This window comes from Sciurus vulgaris (assembly GCF_902686455.1).
Source record: "Sciurus vulgaris genome assembly, chromosome: 5".
Lineage (NCBI taxonomy): Eukaryota > Metazoa > Chordata > Mammalia > Rodentia > Sciuridae > Sciurus > Sciurus vulgaris.
The window spans coordinates 92,860,146-92,881,747 of NC_136465.1; the positions used below are offsets into that span (position 1 = coordinate 92,860,146).

The 21,602-nt window shown below is 36.5% G+C and overlaps 1 protein-coding gene across 1 annotated transcript in view; it reads left to right on the plus strand.

The window, feature by feature from the left end:
- The window catches only part of IRAG2 (inositol 1,4,5-triphosphate receptor associated 2), a 130,790-nt gene that overhangs the window by 87,843 nt on the left and 21,345 nt on the right, over positions 1-21,602 (plus strand). Inside the window, 11 exon segments of the mRNA XM_079139884.1 lie at positions 962-1,037; positions 9,934-9,980; positions 10,080-10,144; positions 10,289-10,410; positions 14,999-15,056; positions 15,608-15,632; positions 16,622-16,649; positions 16,913-16,999; positions 17,001-17,030; positions 17,032-17,055; positions 21,396-21,530. Coding sequence (XP_078996010.1) covers positions 962-1,037; positions 9,934-9,980; positions 10,080-10,144; positions 10,289-10,410; positions 14,999-15,056; positions 15,608-15,632; positions 16,622-16,649; positions 16,913-16,999; positions 17,001-17,030; positions 17,032-17,055; positions 21,396-21,530 — 697 coding nt within the window.

A 21,602-nucleotide genomic window follows, 5' to 3' on the forward strand; every position in this document is an offset into this window, starting at 1 on the left:
GTGGGCTCAGCGAGTCTTCTCCAAAGGCTGAGTACAGCCCTTTGTTCTCAGTATCTTTTATGCAACACAGACCTCCAGATTTCAAGACCTTCTCTTCAAGTAGCCTTGATCCCTTTTTATCTCTCCAGGCAGCTTTGGTTCCTGCCACAGCTGCTGAGCAAGCATGATTATAGAAGCAGAAACTAGCAGGTTGCAGCTACTAACAGAGAGAAAACAGGAAAAAAGAAACATTTTAGGAAGGAGTTGCTGCTTCACTTAGCCTACTCTTCATGGGTAGCCTATTCCCATTGCCTAACATTTTAATCGGTTAGATTTTCGTACCTGAGATCATAACATCTTTATTGTGGAACTCTCTAATTTTCTGAATATTTAATTGCAAAATAAAGACACTGCTTTTGAATTTCATAATAGTCATTGTAAAATCTTAAGAGACAAATTCAGTTACCTACAATGTTCCCTAGTTTGGGAGGCATATACTAAGGGCATACTACTAGATTCGTTTAGACAAGTTTTGATTCTATTCTCTTCACACTCAAGGTTGACAAGCCTTTGGAAACCTGTCCCTGCCCACCCCCAACCCCCCAATCTCTCTTGATGCTCATTCATGCTCATCTACCTTTTGAAGTGTGCAAACTGATCTTCCTTAGGAAAAATCCAGAAATGTTAGTGGAGTTTGTGAGGACTATCACCCTGATGAAATTTCCTTTCTGTATGAGGATGAAGAAGCCAGACTTTGAATTGCAAATTCTTTATTTTCATTTTTGGTTGACTTTTCTGTTGCCTGTAACTTCTCTCTGATGGAGGTGGAAGCTTTCTTTCCTTCTATCTTACTGAAGCCAGGAACTTAATTAAAAATTTGGTAGACGGGGTGTGAGGTCATGGGAACTATGTCATAGTGTGGTATCTGCTAAAATTTTCAATTTTTCTACCGGTGGTAAGTGACTCTACTTTCTCCTGCCAGGTGCCCTAGAGGTGGTCCCGACCCGGGAGCAGATCTTTCAGGTTGCATCAAGATGAATGACAACCTAAGTATGGAAGTGAGTGCCGTGGCAGATTGCAATTTCATCTGCAGTATTGCCACATGCTGGTCCTCTTCTTTGAGAATTCTTTTTCTTTCCTGTTTTTTTCTTTTTAGTATGTCATGGCTACTTACTAGTACAGCAAGTATGAATCTGATAATACAGACCTCAGATGAATGAGAATTATCAACTTTTGAAATGATAAAATTAAAACTCCGTATTTGGGGACTTTCTGTTCCTTGTGTAATATGAACTTTGGGTTATAACCAGAGGGAGATTTTGACAAAGTGCAGTGAACTTTGTGTTTAAGAGGCAGGCTGGTGTGTGACTTAAACTCACAATGACTGTAAGTAGTGTCTGGTCACATTGATTCTCTAAGAACTGAGGTCAAAGCTACGCAATCTTTGAGGAATTGGCTCTTTATTAAAGATCACAGAGCAAGGCCATCCTCTAAGAGTATCCAGGTCCAGTGTCAGGAACTAATGCTGCTTCTATATTCACAAAGAGGATAAAATGAAATGACATGAGACTCTGGAGTTGTTCAGAGTGCCTTCCTCAGTCTGCAGCCTGAGTATGAGCCCTGTGGGTTCAGTCAAAATGGAGCAGACTGTTCTGTTTTAGGGTTTGGCTATCCATCATCAATCTTTTTTTCTTTTTTTTTAATATCTTCATTGAGATAAAATTCACAATCAAATAATTCATTAATTTAAACTGTTCAATTAAGTGGTTTTAAATGTATTCACATATTTACATATTTGTTCAACTGTCACCATGGTTAATTTTAGAACATTGGGATCACCCCAAAAAGGAATCCCATACCCTTTTGCAATCTCTCCCTATTTCCCCTTCCTAAAGACCCAGCTCTAGGCAATTAATCTACATTCCCCATAGATTTGCCTATTCTGGATATCTCATATAAATGGAATAAAACATATGGTACCCTCTTGTGCCTATCTTCTTTCAATTAGTGTTAAGGTTTTCAAGGTTCATCCATGCCATAGTATGTATGTTGTTAGTACATCCATTTATGGTGGAATAATATTGTGTTGTACACCACATTTTGTTTATCCATTCAGCAGTTTATGGGTACTTGAGTTTTTTTTTTTTTTTGGGCTATTGTGAATAATGTCACAATGAACATTAGTATATAAATTTTAGTGTAAACATAAGATTTTGATTCTTTTGGTATATTTCTATCAGTAAAATTACTGCATCAGATGGTAACCCTGTGTTTAATATTTTGAGGGACTGAAAGATGGATTTCCACAGAGAACATACCAATTTATTTCCTACCAGTGATATCTGGCAGATCATAATTTCTCCACACTTCACTGATACTGCCTTTTTGTTTATAACCATCAGTGAATGCAAAGAGGTATCTCATTGTAGATTTGTTTGTAGTTTCCTAATGATTAATGATGTTGAGTATCTTTGCATGTGCTTGTTGGTCATTTGTATATCTTTTTTGGAGATACTTTCCATGCAGATCCTGTGCCCATTTAAAGGATGGGGTTGTTTTTACTACTGAGTTGTGCGAGTCATTCTTATTCCTTTGAAGTGTATGCATCTGACATCTTTCCCCTGTTCATTAGTACCTGTCTTATTAAGCAACTAAGAAAAAGAAGAAGGAAACAAATCTATTTTGCTATTACTTGACAGTTCTTATGAAGCTTTAATAACGGAAGTTGAGCTTAGGAGCTTACAGGATGTTCAGTTATTAGTAATTTCCCTTTTATCTGGCACTGATTTCACTAAGAAGGGAAGAAACAAACATCAGTTGTGTACCAGGCACTTTGTAGGAAATAATTTCCATGTGCCATATTATTAATGCTCTGCACAACCTTGAGTGGCAGGTATTCTCTGCTTCTTACAAAGGAGGCATCTGACTTTAAGGAAGTTACTTGGCCAAGATCACTGAACTAATAAGCAGCAAACCTGGATTTCAAGATCGGGTTTGTCTAGCCTCAAAGGATTTGTTCTTTTCACAATCCCTCTTCGTACACTGAATTTAGACATTTCAGTCATAATAATCCCTGTAGTTACCTTGAAAGTGGGGTTTTTTTGTTTGATTTTGGTTTTAGCTAAAAAATGTGCTGCCTTATGTATCTAAAAGGATCTCCTAATCCAGTCTTTGGGAGATGGGACTGAGTTGTTTTGTCTGTGCTCTTAAGAATTAGGAGCAATCAGGATCACAATAGCAACTCCTGTCAAATGCTCCCAGAGTGATGAACAGGTTCCCTGAAAGTTCTTGCTGTCCTGTGTTCTCTCTACAGTTCCAGGAATGAGTCTGTTGGCTTTACTTTGTGACTGAAGCCACTGATTCTCCATATTCCTGTTCCAGGTTTCTGCCCCCTGCAGCCTGCTCGCTGTGCTCTCCACCCCTCATCTTGTCCCCTTTGGCCCCCTACTGTCATCTCTGAACTAATAAGCTCTGTTTCTAAGCATTCTCAGTAGTACATATATAGGGAATTAGAATAATATAAAATGTCGAAATACCATAATCCATGTTCATCCCAGCATATACAAAACTGGCTATTTTTTAAACACCTTGGCTTTAAATGATAGCTATTTGTCAGTTTCTGCAGCCACATGAATACAACTTGACCTTGTATTCAAGTCCCTCTTTGGCCTGGTCACAACCCAGCTTTCTACCTTCATTTCCCAATCACTATCCTGTTGTTGTCCCTGTATCAGCCAAACCAGGTTGTATCTATTGTCAGAATAAATCACACAAACATACCTGGGGTGTTTTCTTTGCTCAGAACATTATTCACTTCTCCAGTTGTCAGCTGTCAAGTTCTGTTGACAAGTAGAACTATCCAGCCCCATTTAAAAAAATCTATCGTTTCTTAAAACCTTTTGTGGTAGTATAAAATGTTGGCAGTCAAGCACCTCCGATTCTTTTTGAGGTGAAAATCATAATAGATGGGAGTTTGAGAAATCAGGTTTTCCTCGCAGTCAGCTTACATGTGGTTCTGGAAATACCATATCTCGGTGCCTCAGCTTCCTCATTTCTCAGCTATTTCACTTCCTTTGTTGAGACCCCAGTAACTTTCTGCCTTCCCTTTTTGCCACCTTTCTCCTGGTTGTATTGAGAGTGTTCATTTTTTTTTACATTCCACCTGTATTAACTGATAAGCCTGCTGGAGAGTGCCCTTATTGATCACTACCAGTGTTTCTAGCACTCTGCATGGATGGGTGCACGGTAGCTGCCCTTTAATATTTGTTGAATGCCTCTTTGTTTTGCAGTCACTTCATGTTCCATTGAAAACACTGAGGTTGACACTCTGTGGCTCCTTTCTTTGGAATAGTGTTCTAAGGACTCAAGATTTATTTTCTGCAAACCCCGCCCCCCCCCCCCCCCCATTTATGAAGGAAGCTATATTCTAGCATCTTTATCACAGGGAATGTAAGAAAAAGTGAACACTGGTATTTATGAGAGGATCTTTGAGAAAAGGACTCTATCAAGATTAATGTCTCAAAAAGAACATCTTGGAGGAAAATGATTTGGAGAGCTGTTTGAAATGTTCTTAAGGAGAACCGAGCTTCTTTATGGACCCAGTGGATTATTTTATTGGTGATATTTTGGTGAACCTAGGAGAGAAGGAAATAAATTATTTATAGTCTTCATCTTTTTAGGATTCATACTGAAATACTCACAGGTGAAATATGATATATGTAAGATTGCTTCCAAAAACACAGGGACAGGATTAGTGGGTGAGAAAATGGATGAAACATGACAGGTTATAAGGTGATAATTGTTGAAACTACATCCTGAGCACATAAAACGTTAATTCTATTCTGTCTACTTTTGTATTTATTTGAAATCTATTTTAGTAATGCCTTACAAATTTTATCTCCATAGAATAGGTTTTGGAATTGGGCAGACCTATATTTAAGATGGGCTGCATTAATTAATATGTGAACTTAGACAAGCAGCCTAACCTGTCTAAAATTGCTGGTGTCTCCAGTGGAATAGAGATATTACTTTGCAGAGTGCTTTTGAATATTTCAGTACACACATGGACACAACACACACACATGCATAAACATATGACATATATACATCGACACATATGCATCTTCATGGCCAAATTTTAGCCTGACCAGTTCAAAACAAACCAAGTAGGTCATATTCAGAGGAAGACAGTGCCTCTCAGTGACCTACTTTTCCATTTGCTGATGAATAGGAAGGCCTCTCCTTTTCACCAGGTGCCTTCCCAACATCCAGAAATTTCTGAGAATCACCAGAGGTGTACTCCAGTATGTATCCATGTTCTTCAGGCCTCACCCACTAGTGGGTTCCCAGTAGAGTTTAGTCTGTCCAGAAATTGTGGAACAGTGAAGTTGGTCTCATCACTCCTGTCTCCACTGTCCTTTTTGTTTGCTGTCCACACTGCCCACAGCCCTGCCTGTACCATTGTAGGTTTCCATGGAGTTCTGCATCTGGACCTCTGGTGATCCCACCTTCTCCCTGGTCAGTGCAGAGACCGCTCTGCCTTCTTGTTCCAATGCTTTCAGAGGGGGGTCCCAGGGTGGTGTGGTGTTGGTGGACTCCATGGGGTGGTTGTAAAACTATCTTCTATGTTTGAAGACACACAGTCCAGGAGGGCTGAGAGACAGGGTGGCTCATAGAAGTTTCCCACTGAGTCTAGTGTTAGTGCTTCCTTCAGTATCTGGATCCACTTCCTCAATTCCTCCTCACTCTGGGTAATTTCTCTCTAGGTCCTTAGCCTATCTACCTTCTCTTAGTGGTTGTTCTTATCTCTAAGTCTGAAGAGCAACCAAAGGTTTTCTGGCCCTTTGTAAAACAGTTGGTTATCTACTTGTGTCCCTAAATAGTCCAAGAATTAAGTTCTACAAAAGTTCTATGGCATCAAAACTGGTTCTTCTGCCTGATCTGACTCCACCAAGATATTTTTGTGAAATCCTGGTTCATAGTGTATATTCAAAATAATAGCAGTAGTACTACATAGAATCAGAATTATCAGCTGGGTGGAACTCAGAGGATACCTCATAATAGATCAGGGATCTGGAGATGAATTTCTCTATTTTCCTTTTGGCTATGCAGATTTTTAAAAATCACATACATCAAATATTAAGTGTCATCCCTCCTTTAAAGTTCTTCTTCATGTCATTGCATGTTTATGTGTGAGATACACTATCACTGGGAGAAGATGTATTGAGTCAAAGAACAGAATCTATTTAAAAATACCTCTGAAGACTTTCTGGCCATTGTCCTGTTCTTCCAAGCTGTGCGTAGGTGCTGCATTAATAACCTTGGAGAATAAATAACATTGCCAGTTGCAAAATTGGGACAGGTAGATATTGACTGATAACTGACTATAAATGAGCCTCACCATAGTAGGTGTGTCCTGTAGTCTGAGGGTGTGGTGTTCTTTTATTTAGAAATTGAAAGGAGGAAAAAAGTAAAAACTATGAGGAAATTTAATTTTGTTTGGGTTCCAGGGGTTCTAATCTTTTAAAGTTCCATTTGACATTCTTCTTCTTTTCAAAACATTTAAATGTACATGAGTATAGTTTGGAGTAAACTTAAACAGATTCTTGTTCCATTTTTTTGTTCTCACATTAATCTATTTGATCAGCATCAGCTGTCCAAAGAGACCCAATAGTAAAAATTATATGGGTAACATAAATTTTTATTAGCAGAAGAATTTCTGATCATAAAGTCTAGAGTGAAAGTGGCATTTAATGAGAAGAACAAAGTAATCCTGGAAGATTATCTAGGTTTATTAATTGCCATTACAAATCTCTTAAGTTATTTCTTACTATTCTTCATATTTTTCTACCTATTCATGTGTGTGTGTGTGTGTGTGTGTGTGTGTGTGTGTGTGTGTGTGAATGAAAGAGGCCTGTGTTTGCTGACCCAGCCCATGGGAGAATCTGTCTCACTTTGTTCCATGAGTACCTCGGCTACCCCACCCTACATTAGGTGCTTGCTGTCACGAGCAGATGGGCTGGACCATGGATTTCCATGTAAATGTTATTCAGGTTAATGTTTGAATTGTTTGGTTGGGAGGGCATTCTTCCTGCTTTATGTATCAGCATGTGTTAGATTCACTGACTTGAGCCACTCTTCCACATGTAAGTCTCTCATCTGAGCTTTCTTCATTGATGTCTTGAATACCTGTGGTTTTACAATATTAACAGATCATCCCCTTTACAATTTGTTCAGGTCTCAGAGTTGGTGTGTGTGGGTAGATTCTTCAGCAGGCTTGCTTGGGATGCTGGTTTGAAGAGGGTGACTTTGGATGCTAGAAGAAGAGATCCCACTGTGGAAAGTTTTTGCTGATTAGCCCACCCTCAACCCTCATGCAAGAAATTTGAGTGTTATTATCTACAACTTTCACTAATTAGATCCTAAGTTTGAAACAAAATTTGAGGGAAAAATCCCTCCTTTTCTCTGGTTATTCTTGTAAGAAGAAAAAGTGTTGTTAGATCAAATTTATGAAGTTAGAATTAAGATATGTTGTCTGTGGGTTGTTTTCTGATCACTAAGACTTCCAAAGATTCATAATTTGGGGGTAACATTCACTTGCTTACCTTGCAACTATTCCAAGACAATGAAGAGACGTATGTATGAGGCTTCTTCAGAACCAGATTTATTATTTGTTTAGTCAGTAAGTATTTCATGTTCATCAAACCTCTTCTTCATAAAATGCTTCACTTGTCAGTATAGGAAAAAGAGGGCTTAAGCAGAGCATTATGGCAAATGAGACTCATTCGTAACATAATGGAGGTACATTAGGTTTTTGCTGTAGTTATTGTTTTGACTTTAAATAGGATGATTAATTAGACTCCTTTTATAAAAGTTTTGCAAAATGTTATGTTCCCTTTTCCTCTATTTTGGAGACCAGCTTAGTGACATGACAATAATAACTGGGTTTTCTTTCCCACTCCTTAAATTCAAAAATTCAAATCCATGACCCTGATAGGTACAAGATGAAATCTTTTCTGACAGCTTTTAGTTAGAGTACAATGATATTATTTCAGTCCTCATGTGTTAACAATGTTTTATATTTTATGGAATGTTCAATGGGCTTGATTTTTTTAAGAGATGCAATTGATTTTTATGGAATTCAATACCCAATGAAATTGAAGTATATTTAATTTTATCCAGTTTTTATAGCTTCATTTCATATATATTAAGTTTAGGTAAATAAGCACATAATAATTACTACTACAATGTATTTTAAAAATATAAAGAAAAATCCGTTTTCTACCTAAGATATAATTTCTTTTCAAAATTTAGTTCCTATCACTCCACTCTGTTAATTCTATTCTTTGCATCTGACCTTCCTCTGTGAAGTACTGCTTATCAATTATAAGGTATTTGTTTTATACACATGTCTCCTTGATTGACTTATGAGCCGCTTCAGGAAAAGGCCAATATTTCTGTGTGTCTCCAGGTCTTTTTCCCTGCTCCTGGTGCAAACTGGATCTTTGCTGAAAGTTTATGAAATTAAATTAAACAAGATGTCATGAGGGGCTTTGGTAATACAGATCTGACCCAAAGACCCTTAAAGCAGAGGTGATGGATATGTTAATCAACCTGATCTGATTATTTCACAATGTATACGTATATTAAAACATCACACTGTATGCCTTAACCATATTTATCAATAAAATTTTGAAAGTTAAAAGACATTGATGAAATTTAAAAAGCAGAAGATTGAATGTCACTGAGATGTAAATTCTTGTTTTAAGTTTGTAAATATTTCTAAGCATTTGAGGTGAACACTTTAAAAGTTTATATTTAAATCATTTACAAGTCTATGACAATAGTTGGAAAGTCTTAGGTTAATGTATGCTTGGAATAACTTATTTACAATGGAGAGAACACTGCATTTAATTGGATCTGAGTTTGAAGATTGGCTCCACCATTCTGATATTCTTGGGAAATTGCTTTAACCACTGGTCTTATATATGCAAGCAAAAACTTACTGCGTATAGTTTTTGGGAAAATTAGGTAAGATGATACAAAAAAGGGTTTTTATAAACTTTAATGTGCTCAACAGCTGTAGGCTTCTATTTATACTGGGCAACTACAAATTCAGCAAACTCTTTCTAAATCTTTATCTTTCTGTGGCTATGATAAATGTGTTCATGAATAAATTCTAAATACTGTATATGATAAGTGGCATACCTACGTAGAACAACAACAGTTGGCTGTGGCAGTTAAAAAGTTCTGTGTTTGATTATGGAATGTATGTGTGTGTCTTCATTTTTTCATTGTCTGTACAAGTTTCTGATATGCCTAAATTATATCAGTTTCAATTTATTACAATCTTTCTAAATACATAAAAATGAAAACAAAGTTGTTAAATAAGCTCACTATTAAAAAGGAAACTATGTTGCTACCATATCTCTTTTTGAAAGAGAAGAAGTATACTAACAAATTCTAATGTCCTAAAATTCCTTCCAAACTGGGAATTCTTGCTAGAAATTTAGAGATTCGAATGAGACTTTCAAAAACTTGCCCTGGCAGGCTGCAACCACAGTCCTGTGAAGCTCTTTTTGAATGCCAGGTGACAGGTGTTGTCTTAGATGTAATCCCTCAGATCTTTGAGATATGGATTAAGTTTAAAATGTATGATTTATCTAGCTTGGTGCTTGAGAACAATTTCTATCACCTGGTCAAAAGTTTTACATTGAGTAATGGTCTCATAAATAGAAATATTTTATATGCTAACCTAGAATGTTTTGTTCAAAGAAAATTTAAGTTCATAAACTCTGCCTTTTGAATTAAATTTCGTTTGTCCAAAAAATTGTCTGGGTTTTCCTAAATATCAGACTCATACTTAAAATCAGTAGATAAAAAATAAGTATAGTACTTTTGGAAATGGCAGCTGTTGAATCATTGAACTTGTGTATTTGTGTTTTCTCCCTCCAGGAGAATGGTGTGGAACACTTGGGTTCTGAGGACCTGCCGCAGTCCAGGTTTGCTCTTGGTGTTGTGTGTGTGAATTTGTGTATTTTGCTCATTTTAAAAAGATTTGAATCTAACATACTAAAATGTTTCTTCTACCCTTTTATTAGAAAATATCTCACACTACCGTCACCTGGACATACTTCCTCCTCAGAGAGTACTGTAACCTCAAGTGGTGAGTGGACTTGGAAGAGACATTGAAAAAAAAAAAAGTATAAGTTTATGTTCTGAAACCTGCTGAAATGTGTGCAAATGAGACTAGCATAGGCAAATTCTCCTTTGCATAGGAGTCATGCTGACAGTTTCTTCCTGTTGGTAGATTCTGGATCAGAAAATTTGAATATGGCTTCTGGTGGCCTTGACTGTAAATCACTCTGTGGGAAAGAGGAAGAAAGATCAGTGTCTTCCATGACAGAGATCCAAGGTAAGCTGGGTTCAAGAGTAGCTTCATTCTAATACGGGAGGCAAACCTGTAAGCTAGTGAAGTCTCTGTCTTTAATAGCTTAGCAATGTTATATTAATTCTTTTAAAGGAATTTTGAAGACAGAAGGCGAGTATGGAGAAAAGTCCAAGTACCATTTTATTTTTTGGTTCAATTTTGTAGATGGAACAAAAACAATATATTGTGATGGGGCTTAAATATTTCCGCTGACAGACTGAATGGACACTGCTGGATTTCAACTGTGGCACAGATGTGATGTCACTTAGGAAATTCTTAGAATCCTAGGTTAAAAGGATGGACCATTAAGCAGTGGTGCACTCAGAAGGCAAGAGAACTGGATGATGTTAGATCCTTTCCTGCTTCTCTACTCTGAAAACGAAATAGTTCTTAATCATCTTCAGTGAGATGTTGCTGTAGTTGACCCCCAAGGGAGTTGTAGACTCTCATTCCTACTGTAAAAGGGGAAAAAATGAAGGAAAATCCATTCTGTTGTTTGAACTCAACATTTAAATTTGAGATACAAGTGCTAAATTATAGTAGTCCTAAAATTTCAGAAAAGGAATTTGTTCCATGGGTTAAGTAAAGAATACACATTACACCTTGTTAGGAAATATTTTAACCAAGATTGTACCAAGATACCATTCTTTACCTGTCGAATAGACAAAAATGCAAAAATCGATTATATTCTGTTGATTAAATCATAAGAGAAAAAGGCACTCTCATACATTGCTGTAGGAAATGTAAACTTTTGTAACAAATATGGCTATAATATCTGTGAAAATGTAACTCATATCTATCAAAATGTAATGCTGATGCAGCAATTCAGTGTCTGGGAATTTATCCTATAGATACATGTGCACACATACTGAATGACATGTGTAAGCTTCTTTGTTGCACATTGTTTGTAATAAAATATTGACAACAAGTTAGCTATTAATGGAAAGCTGTAGGATGGCATATCCATGTAATAGAATTTTAATATGCAGGTATAAAACATATATAATGAGAATTTTTCATACAATACTATGAAAGGACTACTGTTTCTAGGGGGAAAGTATAGAAAATGTGTATTGTATGTAAAATTTAGTGAAAAGAAGTTTCAAAAAATTTTTTTAGTTGTTGATGGGCTATTTATTTATTTCTATGTGGTGCTGAGAATCAAACCCAGTGTCTCACACATGCTAGGCAAGTGCTCTACCACTGAGCCACCACCCCAGCCCAAAAAAGAGTTTTTATGTTTGCATAAAGTATTTCTGGAAGGCTAGACAAAAATTAATAACACAGTTGACAGACAAGAACACCAGGTTTCTGGCAGGTATTGATGAGATGAAAAATTTTTTACTGTAAAACATGTATTTTTTTAAATTTATGGATCATATGGACTTACTATCTGTCTTAAAATTTAAGGAAAACTAAAACAAAACACCTATGGGGAGAAATGTGTATCTCCAAGGAATCTGGAGATCAGTTTTGTTTTCCTTTCATATAAATTTTTAAAACACAACATATGCTTTAAATATATTTTCCTTAAAAAGAAAGAAAGGATACCCTATCTAGCTGCTCACCTCTGTGTCTGCACTGAACTAATGCAGGACAAAGGATCCTGTGTACAGCAATGACAGTGCAATCACACCAAAATATGTGAACATCACAAAAAGGCATGGCATCAATCTAAAATGTACCTTTTCTTTTGATCACATATTTAGAAATGTGCATGTAGGATATCACACGGTTATCAGTTTTGCATATGTAATTTTTAAAAGCCTGTTTGCCAAGCTATAAAAAGTTAAGTTACTAATTGTTCATCCTTCCTTCATCCAGTTTCTATTATTATGCCAGTAATGCTTTCAATAAAAAAGGCCGTATTCACCTTAAAAAAAAATTAGAGAAAAACCAGCCTACTGTTTGAAAGGTGGTTTGTGAGTGTTCCTTTCGGTCAAGCAGTCTTAGGTGGCTCAGTGTCCCCCAGGGGCTTCCGCGCTCCTTCCCCGACTCTGAGTTGTGGGCCTTCATGCATTTTGTAGTACCTCCATTTGTCTCATGCTAAGGCTTTTGTCTTCCTTGGTCTGCCAACATTGCTACACTCTTCCTCTTTTCTTGTTACTGCATCCCCAATGGTTTGCTGTGTTTCCTTTTTCTCATAGGCACCAGGTCCAGATCCTGAGAAGACTGCATGCCAAGACAACTATGAATAAGGATAAAACTGTATCAAATCTGGTAAGGAAGTACCCACATGTGAACAATAAAGTTGAAATATTACGGTGGTACAACTGCCTCTTTCATGTGCAAAGTACTCTTAGAGGCATTCCCAGTTTATCCTTTGAAAATTATGAGGTTAATACCATGAGCAGTCTTGAATATGCAGTCACATGGCAAAGCCCTGTAAGACATAAGGATAGCTATAAATGTTTATAGAAAAATGTTAAATTCCTTTTGTGAAAGATGGGATTTATTCTACCTGTATGAATTCATAATCAAAGGGTAACTTGTAGACTATGGATCCAATTCCATGATTCTTCAGGGATCTTACGCATGTATTAGTCCCTCTGTTGTATGTGTAGAGTGTGTGTGTGTGTGTGTCTTTCAGCATGTAAGCATTATTATATGTAGGCCCTTTTGGTTGCAAGAAACAGACTCTTGCAAACTAATCAAGTGAAGAGGAGGTTATGACATGGGTATATATGGGTGATAAATAAGGTAGAATAAAATGTTATGGCCTTCCAGTCGACAGGAAGTGGGACAATGGGGTATGTGATCTGGTATCCTTGGACTGGGTGTGAAGTACATCTAGGGTGCAGTGCTGGCTAGCACATGCTGAAAGGGGTTCCCCCTATAAAGAATGAACAGAAGGAAGTTCAACTTCTTTAGTTTTCCATAGTAGAATGTTCTGAGAAAAAAAATCCTTCCCATTGTAAAAAAAATCACTTTAAGAAATAATTCATTAGGAAAACATTGTTGAGGAAGTAGAACTGACAAGAATACGGTTGTGATAGATAAGATAAGGGACGGAAGTAGTTTGGACTTTGTGAGCATGGAGAAAAGGAGATGAATTTGAGGTATCTTAGAGGATGGAATTCTCAGCAAACTGACTTCCATCAGGCATGTGGGAAAGGAGGTACCCAGGTTTTATGGATTAATAAGAATGAATAGAATAATGTGAGGGAGGGGGAAGAACTGAATTTGTGAGATTAAATAAGATCGGTCTGAGGTAAGTTTCAGATTCATATGAGACACTGGTAGTCTCTAAGGAGATTTGAAACATACCTATGTACCCACGTTCATAATCTTACTCATGTGACTTAGGGACAGAAGCATGTTCATGAGTTATCTGCAGAGAATCCTGCAAATACGTGGGTGAGATTTTCCAGTGACTCTGGCAGGCAGGCAGGGAGCGCTGAGGACAATAACAGTATCTAGCAGAGAAGCTGAGGGCCAAGAGACCAGGAAGGAAGATCCACAGGACAGGTCGAAACATCCTCAAGAAGGAGGGACTTATAAATTGTTTATGATGCTACAGTGAGGTCAGGTCACATGAAGAGGGAGGATGATCATTGGATTTGGCACTAGGGAGGTCACTGATGAGAGCAGTTTCCCTGGAGCATTGGGCATGGGTTAGAGTAGTGGATATGATCATGAGGGGGAGATGGACTGGATTCTGGAGCCAGGCTGTGGGGGCAGGGGAAGTGCTGTGGCTGGGAGGGGTCATGGGATTGAAGAAGACTTGAAAAAACTCAAAAGTATCCACCTGTGATGACAGCAAGCAACACTTTACCTTTATTATTACATTTATTACAGTCTATTGAAACCTACCTTTTAGTTGTCTTAAAAATTATATAGCATAGTGTCAATGACTCTACCAAGGAAAATTTGTCTACTTCGACTTTTTAGTGGATAAATTATTTTTTCTGAATTTCTCATTTCTTTTGAAAATGTCTAATAATATCATAAAAATGGTTGCATACTGAGTCCCTCCCATGAAAATTTCCCAGGCAGTACAGCACAACTCTGTTGTTATGGGCAACCATTGTATACATGTGCAATTTATTATGTATAGAACAGTTGGTCAATGGCCTAAAAATAAACTTATGTGAAATTAAAACCTTACACAACACAATCTTAACAGTATCTTTGCCATAATTTCTTCCCCAAAGCCAATATAAGAAGCCACATTAGATGGCCCTAGGTTACCCCCCACTTCACCTCTCCGTTCATCCATCCATTCAGTTCTATCTCTCCTCTTGCTGCAGCCATGCTGGTCTGCAGACTTCCCAACTTTCCACGTTGCCCTGCCTCATCCCATTCAGAACACTCACTTTACCTAAGCCTCACTTATTGGCAACTAATCCAAGTTTTGCTTTGTGATAGCCTGTGTCATGTTCAAAGCTTTTCATGTTTGTGTTCTTTTTTGCCTCAGCTAGATTGGGAACCCCCTTAGAGGCAAGTCTTGTTTTGTTTTTTTCTTAACTCTTCTTACAGTTTCCCTGAGCACTGTAGAGTAGGATTAGGAGAGGACAGGAAGCAGAGAAATAATTGCTTATGAAGAACTTCCACTCTATGTACAGCAATAAAATTGCCTTATGGTTTTAGGAAGCCAAAGAGGAATCCCAAACAATAGAAGAACATAGAAAAGAATGTGCTTCAGGAGGTAAGGAATGTGTTTCTATCAACTCCCATGTGTACTTTTGGTCCCTGTGGCTATTTTTGTAGCTGTAGTCTTTACTGAATAAAGACGTGCCACTGCATCCCAGGATAAGGTCAGCAAGAGGACCTAATCCTGATTCCATTTGTATCATTGTCAAAAAGCCACATTGATACTGCATTGACTGTTCAATCCCAGAGGACTTGTAATAATAACTATGCTGCTATTGTGTAACTAAGAAGCAAAACCCATGCATGTTGGTAGTAATTAATTCTCTACTTAGTTTTTTCAATATCACATCTAAAAGCAAATAGCCAATATTTTCAAAAATAATACCTAATATGCTTCCCTCCCTTACTAGGGTGGAATAGTGGATAGAGTTCAGGCTGTCAGGTCACACAGACTCTGGTTTGGAACCATAAAACCATTATGTGATAATTATTTAATTTTTAGTCTCAGTTTCTCATTTGCAAAAAGAAAACAATGTATAAAAAGTAAGTCTATTTATAGAGAACAGGCCATATACTAGTCCTGGGCTAAATTCTTTTCTTGCATAGTTTTAGTCAGTCCTGCAAATGTGAGGTGAGCTACCCTGTGGCTCATTTTTCCCAGCCTGTGAAATGCAGACAGGTAGTGTCTGCCACCGAAGCCTTGCTGTGGAGGACTGATTGAATGATTTAATATGTAGGAAGCACATAGAAAAGGGCCTGGCACAGCAGTTCTCATAAAAGTTAGCTATTACATCAAAATAATATTCTTATCATGTAGATGGTTTAACAACGTTGTTTAGTCCCTGAGCCCAGTCTGTAAGAGCCAAAGTGTGGCTTTAAATCAAGCATTATCAGTTTTAAATTCAATGATCTTATTAATATATTGTCCTGTGCAACTTGTCATAAAGAAAATCCTAATATATATAAAGAGCTTTGCTCTGGAATTGGCATACTGTAAACCTTTAAAGTCATTTTTATTGTTATTGTTTTCCGCTACTAGTATACTATTATTTATTAGTACTCTGCTATTACTATTACTACAAACTACTATTCCTGCCAGTGTTGCTGTTAACATCTTGATCCAAGGAAGGACCAGGATAACCAAAGGAAGTAGCATGTAGCATGGGATCTAGTAAAACAAATATTCAAATGCAAAGAGGAACAGATTGTCCCATGTCTTGACTCTGATAATCTTCAGGTTTCAAAGAACTACTAGAGATGTGAATCTTGATACGTATGCCATGATCCCCATGGCTTCAGCATAAAATTATCTTATAATTTAAGCAAAACACATTAGCTGGCTATCATCTCATATATATTTAAATAAAATGCCTTCAATTTAGTAGAGATAGGACAATAACAGCATTTAATGAAAATGTGCTTTCATGTGTCAAGCCATCTTAACCAGAGTATTTTATTGTCTTTTGATAGAATCTGGTTTTTCCCCTGTTTCCAGTAACCCCATGAAATCAGTTTAACTTCAGACAAAGTGAAAGTAAAGCTTTCTTCATGTTTGTAATTTCACGTTTTTATTTTTCTGTTGGATTATGTCCTGAGCAAGCCCTTTGTCTTATCCCACAGCACGTCTGCTAATGAGAAAGAGGTGGAGGTAAGTTTCAAACCTTTTTCCTTTTTAAAAAATAGCATTTCAGACTCACCTCTTACAGTGGCTTCATGCTTAGCATAACACACGTTCAGATATGTTTGGTGTCTGTTTGGCCTGACGGTGATGAAGTGCAGGTATGGGCCTATGCACGCTGATGTTCTATTGCTGGAGGAGAAAGGCAATGTCTCAGGATAATACTGTGTAAAATTGAAATGTTCAACCACATTTAACTTTCTCCCTTCACCCTCACATTATTTTGACAACAGGCAGAATTTCTCAGATTATCTTTGGGATTTAAATGTGACTGGTTTACATTAGAGAAACGAGTGAAGCTTGAAGAGCGATCCCGGGACCCTGGCAGAAGACAATTTGAAGAAAGAAATCAACTAACTGTTTTAAAGCTCTTGGAGTATGAACCAGAACATTCGGAAGCTATACATTTGATTGTATTTTAATGATGTTTTCATAGTTACATTTGAGTTTACTTGGATGATGAAAACCTACACATATGCTAAACCCTGCCAAAACAAAATGTGGATAATAGAATTCAAGATCAGGCCAAACTGAAAGGTTCACTAATGGGAGAATATCAGTAATAATAATAAAAAATACCTTTTGAAGTAGGTTGCATAAGTCATCTGCCTTCTCTGGATTTTCATATTGATTTCAGGCAGAAACAGAGAATAAGAAATAAATAATCAATTTTAAGCTTTATAAAGGAAACATCTATTCCATTTATGGTTAAACTGAAGAAAAATGTTACTTAAGTCTTGCAGACTTGTCACTGGAAAGTACTGAGAGAACAATGAGGGTGTGAGGAAGGATACAACTGTTATCCTTCCATCTAATGAAGTTCTTCAAATTTAAAGACAGTTTGGAAATTAAGGAGCTTCATTTGGGTGAAGAAAATAAAATTGGGAAATCATATTAAAAATTTTTTTTGCATAACATGAAATTTGCTATCTTAATTTTAACAGTATAATTCAGTAGTGTTGAGTATATTTAAATTTTCCAAAACACATTGTCCAGAACATTTTCAGCTTTCAAAACTACACCCTACACCCATTGACTCCCATTTTCTTCTTAACCCAACCCCTTAAAAACCACATTTCTACTGTTTCTATGAATTTGACTGTTAGATATCTCATATAAGTAGGTGTGCAATGATATTCAGATTGTCAAACTGTCTTATTTTAGTTAGCAATGATTGTCTTGAAGGTTTCTGTGTTACAACATGTGATAGTGTTTCCTTCCTTTAAAAGGCTGAATAATATTCCAATTTATGTGTATACCACCTTTTGTTTATCCATCCATTTGTGGACATTTGGGTTGCTTCTACCTCTTGCCTGTTGCCAATAGTGCTGTTAGGAACATGGGTGTTCAAATATCTCTTCAATTCTTTTGAGTATACACCCAGAAGTTGAGTTTGCTGGATCGTATAGTGATTATATTTTTAACCTTTTGAAAACTGACCCCCATATTGTTTTCATAGTGGCTGCTTCTCATTTCATTGTCACCAACAGTATTTTGTTCAATTCTTCACCAACTCTTGTCATTTTTCTGATTTTATAATAGCCATCCTCATGGGGTGCAAGGTGGTATGTTGTGGTTTTTGATTTTCATTTCACTGATGATTAAGTATATGGGCATCTTTTCATATAGCTTGTTAGATATTTGAAAGTCCTCTGTTCATTTTTAAATTAAGTTATTGGGAGTTCTTGTTGATATTAATTCCTTTACAGTTATATTCCTTTAAGTTACATTCTTAGAATGCCTTTCCACTGTATTGATTTGGTCCTTTGATGCACAAAAGCTTTTGACATAGTCCCATTTGTCTCTTTCCATCTTTATTGTCTATTCTTTTGATGTCCTATCTAAGAAATTATAGCTAAATTCAATGCTATGAAGCTTTTCCTCTGTGTTTTCTTCCAGGATTTTACTATTTTGGAGTCTTACTCTTAAGTCTTCTACCAGTTTTGAGTTAATTTTTGTATATGGTACAGAGGATGGGTCCAATTTCATACTTTTCACATATAAATAGCCACTTTTCTCAACACTGTTTGTTGAAGAGACTTTCTCTGTTGTGCTTTCTTGGTACCTTCTGAAATATCATTTGACCACATGCATGAGAGTTCATTTCTGGGCTCTCTATTCTATTTCATTAGTCTTATATCTGCTTTTTTGGTGCTGGGACTAAGCCAGGGGTCTCATGGATGTTAAGCACATGCTATACCATTGACATATACTTTGAGGCCCACATTTCCCTATTTCTGAAAAAGAAAAATGTCATTGGGATTTTACTAGAGAAAGCCTTGAATCTGCAGATTGCTTTGGGTAGGATGCATGTTCAAAATTAGATCTACTGATCTATGAGCACAGGATATCTTTCATTTATTTGTCTTTAATTTTTTTCAGCAATGTTTTGTAGTTTTCAATATACAAGACTTCTATCTCTTTGATTAGGTTTATTCCCAAGTATTATACCCTTTATTATGCTATTATAAATGGAACTGTTTTCTTTCTTTTTTTTTAAGTTATAGATGGACGCAATAACTTTATTTATTTTTATGTGGTACTAAAGATCAAATCCAGTGCCGCATATATGTTTGGCAAGTGCTGTACCACTGAGCCACAACCACAGCCCTGTAATTGTTTTCTTAATTTCCTTTTTGGAAATTGTTAGTATATAGGATAGCATATAGGGATACAGCTGATTTTTTCTGTTGTTAATTTTGCATTTTTTTTTTGTTAATTTTGCTGACATTATTATTCTAACAGTTTATGTGAAATCAGTGTTTTCTACACAAAAGATCATGCCATTTGTGAACAAATTTTTTAATTTTTCCTTTCTGATTTGGGTTCTTTTTATTTCTTTTTCTTGCCTACTTGTTATGGTTCTAGTAGTAGTGTTCTAGTATGTTGAATAGAACTGGTGAGGGTGGGAATCCTTGCCTTGTTCTTGATCTTAGAGGAAAAGTTTTGTCTTTCATCATTGAGTATTATGTTCATTGTGGGTTTTTCATGTATGATTTATATAATTTCCTATTCCTAGTTTTTTATACACTTTCTTTAAATCACAAAAGTGTTGAATCTTACCAAATGCTTTTTCATCAATTGAGAAAAACATGATTTTTGTCATCCTTCCTGTTTGTGTCATATTATATTGATTGATATTCACATATTGAACCATCCTTGCATTCCAGAAATAAATCCCACTTGAGCACGCCATATAATACCTTCAATATGCCTTTGAATTCAGTTTGCTGGCATTTTGTTAAGGATTTTTTTTTGCATCAATATTCATCAAGGTTATTGATCTGCAGTTTCTTTTCTTGTCCAGCTTTAATATGAAGGTAATGGGGGTCCTCAAAGAATAAGCCTGGTACTATCCTTCATTGTTCAATTTTAAAAGAGTTTTTAAATAATTGACATTATTTCTTCTTTGTTTGTTAGAATTCCCCAGTGAAGCCATTTGGTCCTGGCCCTTTCTTTGTTGGGATGTTTTTGATTATTGATTCAATCTCCTAACTAACTATGGGGTCGTTCAGATTCTTTATTTCTTCATGATTCAATCTAGCTTGACCATATCTGTTCTGCTTACAACTAATATCTGTTCTTCCCTTCCCAACTGGAGGTGGTTAATTATTTATTTTTGCACTTCCTTTTTATGTTACTGGGGATGGAACTCAGGGCCTCACACATACTAGGAAAGGGCTCTACTGCTAAGTCACATTCCCAGTCCCTGGAAGTGCTTATTTAAATTATCATAGGGAACTGCATGTGTGACAGTGGTGACCATTCTGGTTGGTTAACAACTCTCTGGTTGCAGCTTAAACATATATGTATGTTTCAAAAGTGACTGCAATTCATTGAGCACCTACTGTGTGAAGAGCATTTGACATCTATTACCTTTCATATTACTCTATCCTAGGAAAGGAGTTGTCAAATTTCATCTGATTGATAGAGAATTAGAAAATGAAAAAGACTGACATTTTAACTTTTTCAGAATTATGTAATTTATGATGAATGGTGCCTCATAGTCTTTTCTTTTTTTCTGGCAACACTTGTTCTTAATGATATATAAAATAATGGCATCTCCTATAATTCATAGTGTTTTCAATGTGGCCATGTTTTAGAAGTTTGATGACAATCATAGGCTAATGAGAGGTAGATTCTTTGCTTCTAAATCTGTTCTTCTCTAAATTCTGTCTTTACCCTAGTGAAAAGGATGGTCCTTCATCAGGAAGAACATCATCTTAGATAAAGGTCATAGGTTTTTCAGGGAAATATATTCATGAGGCAATAAAGACATACTCACCTAGCCAGCCCAATATCATGTTATCAATCGAAGAGCAAGTGTACTAGTCAGAACCAGTTCCAACTCCACCGTTCTGCTACCTTTCTCAAAATTCATATGATACTTTCAACTCACTTCTAAGCAAAATCTCTTTAGTATTACCAATTAATGATATCCCATTCTATTAACCATAGAAGAAAGATATGAATGTACAGGAGGGAGGGGCATATTTGGCAATTATAAAAAGAATGGGTCAAGAACAGATCTAAAAGATTGTGTGAGCATTTGTACTGCATACCTGTTAGCCAGCAATATTTTGATATCATTCATTATTGTTCTTTGTGCTTCTTTTTAATGCTCCACCAAGATAATTGAGATTAGACTTAGTGTAAGAATCTCTTGTTTAATGCTTATGTTCTCTATCTTTTAATTAAACTTTTCTTTCTGTGCAGTCTTTAACACCTTTGTGTGAAGATGACAACCAGGCCCAGGAAGTCATTAAGAAGCTGGAGAACAGTATAACATTTCTCAGCCAATGTGCAAATCGAGTAGCCAGTAGGGCCGAGATGTTGGGAGCCATTAATCAGGTATCTTGTTTCTATTCCTTTAGGTATAGTGAAATTAAAGGACTTATTTTTCCTGAGACTATGGATTATACT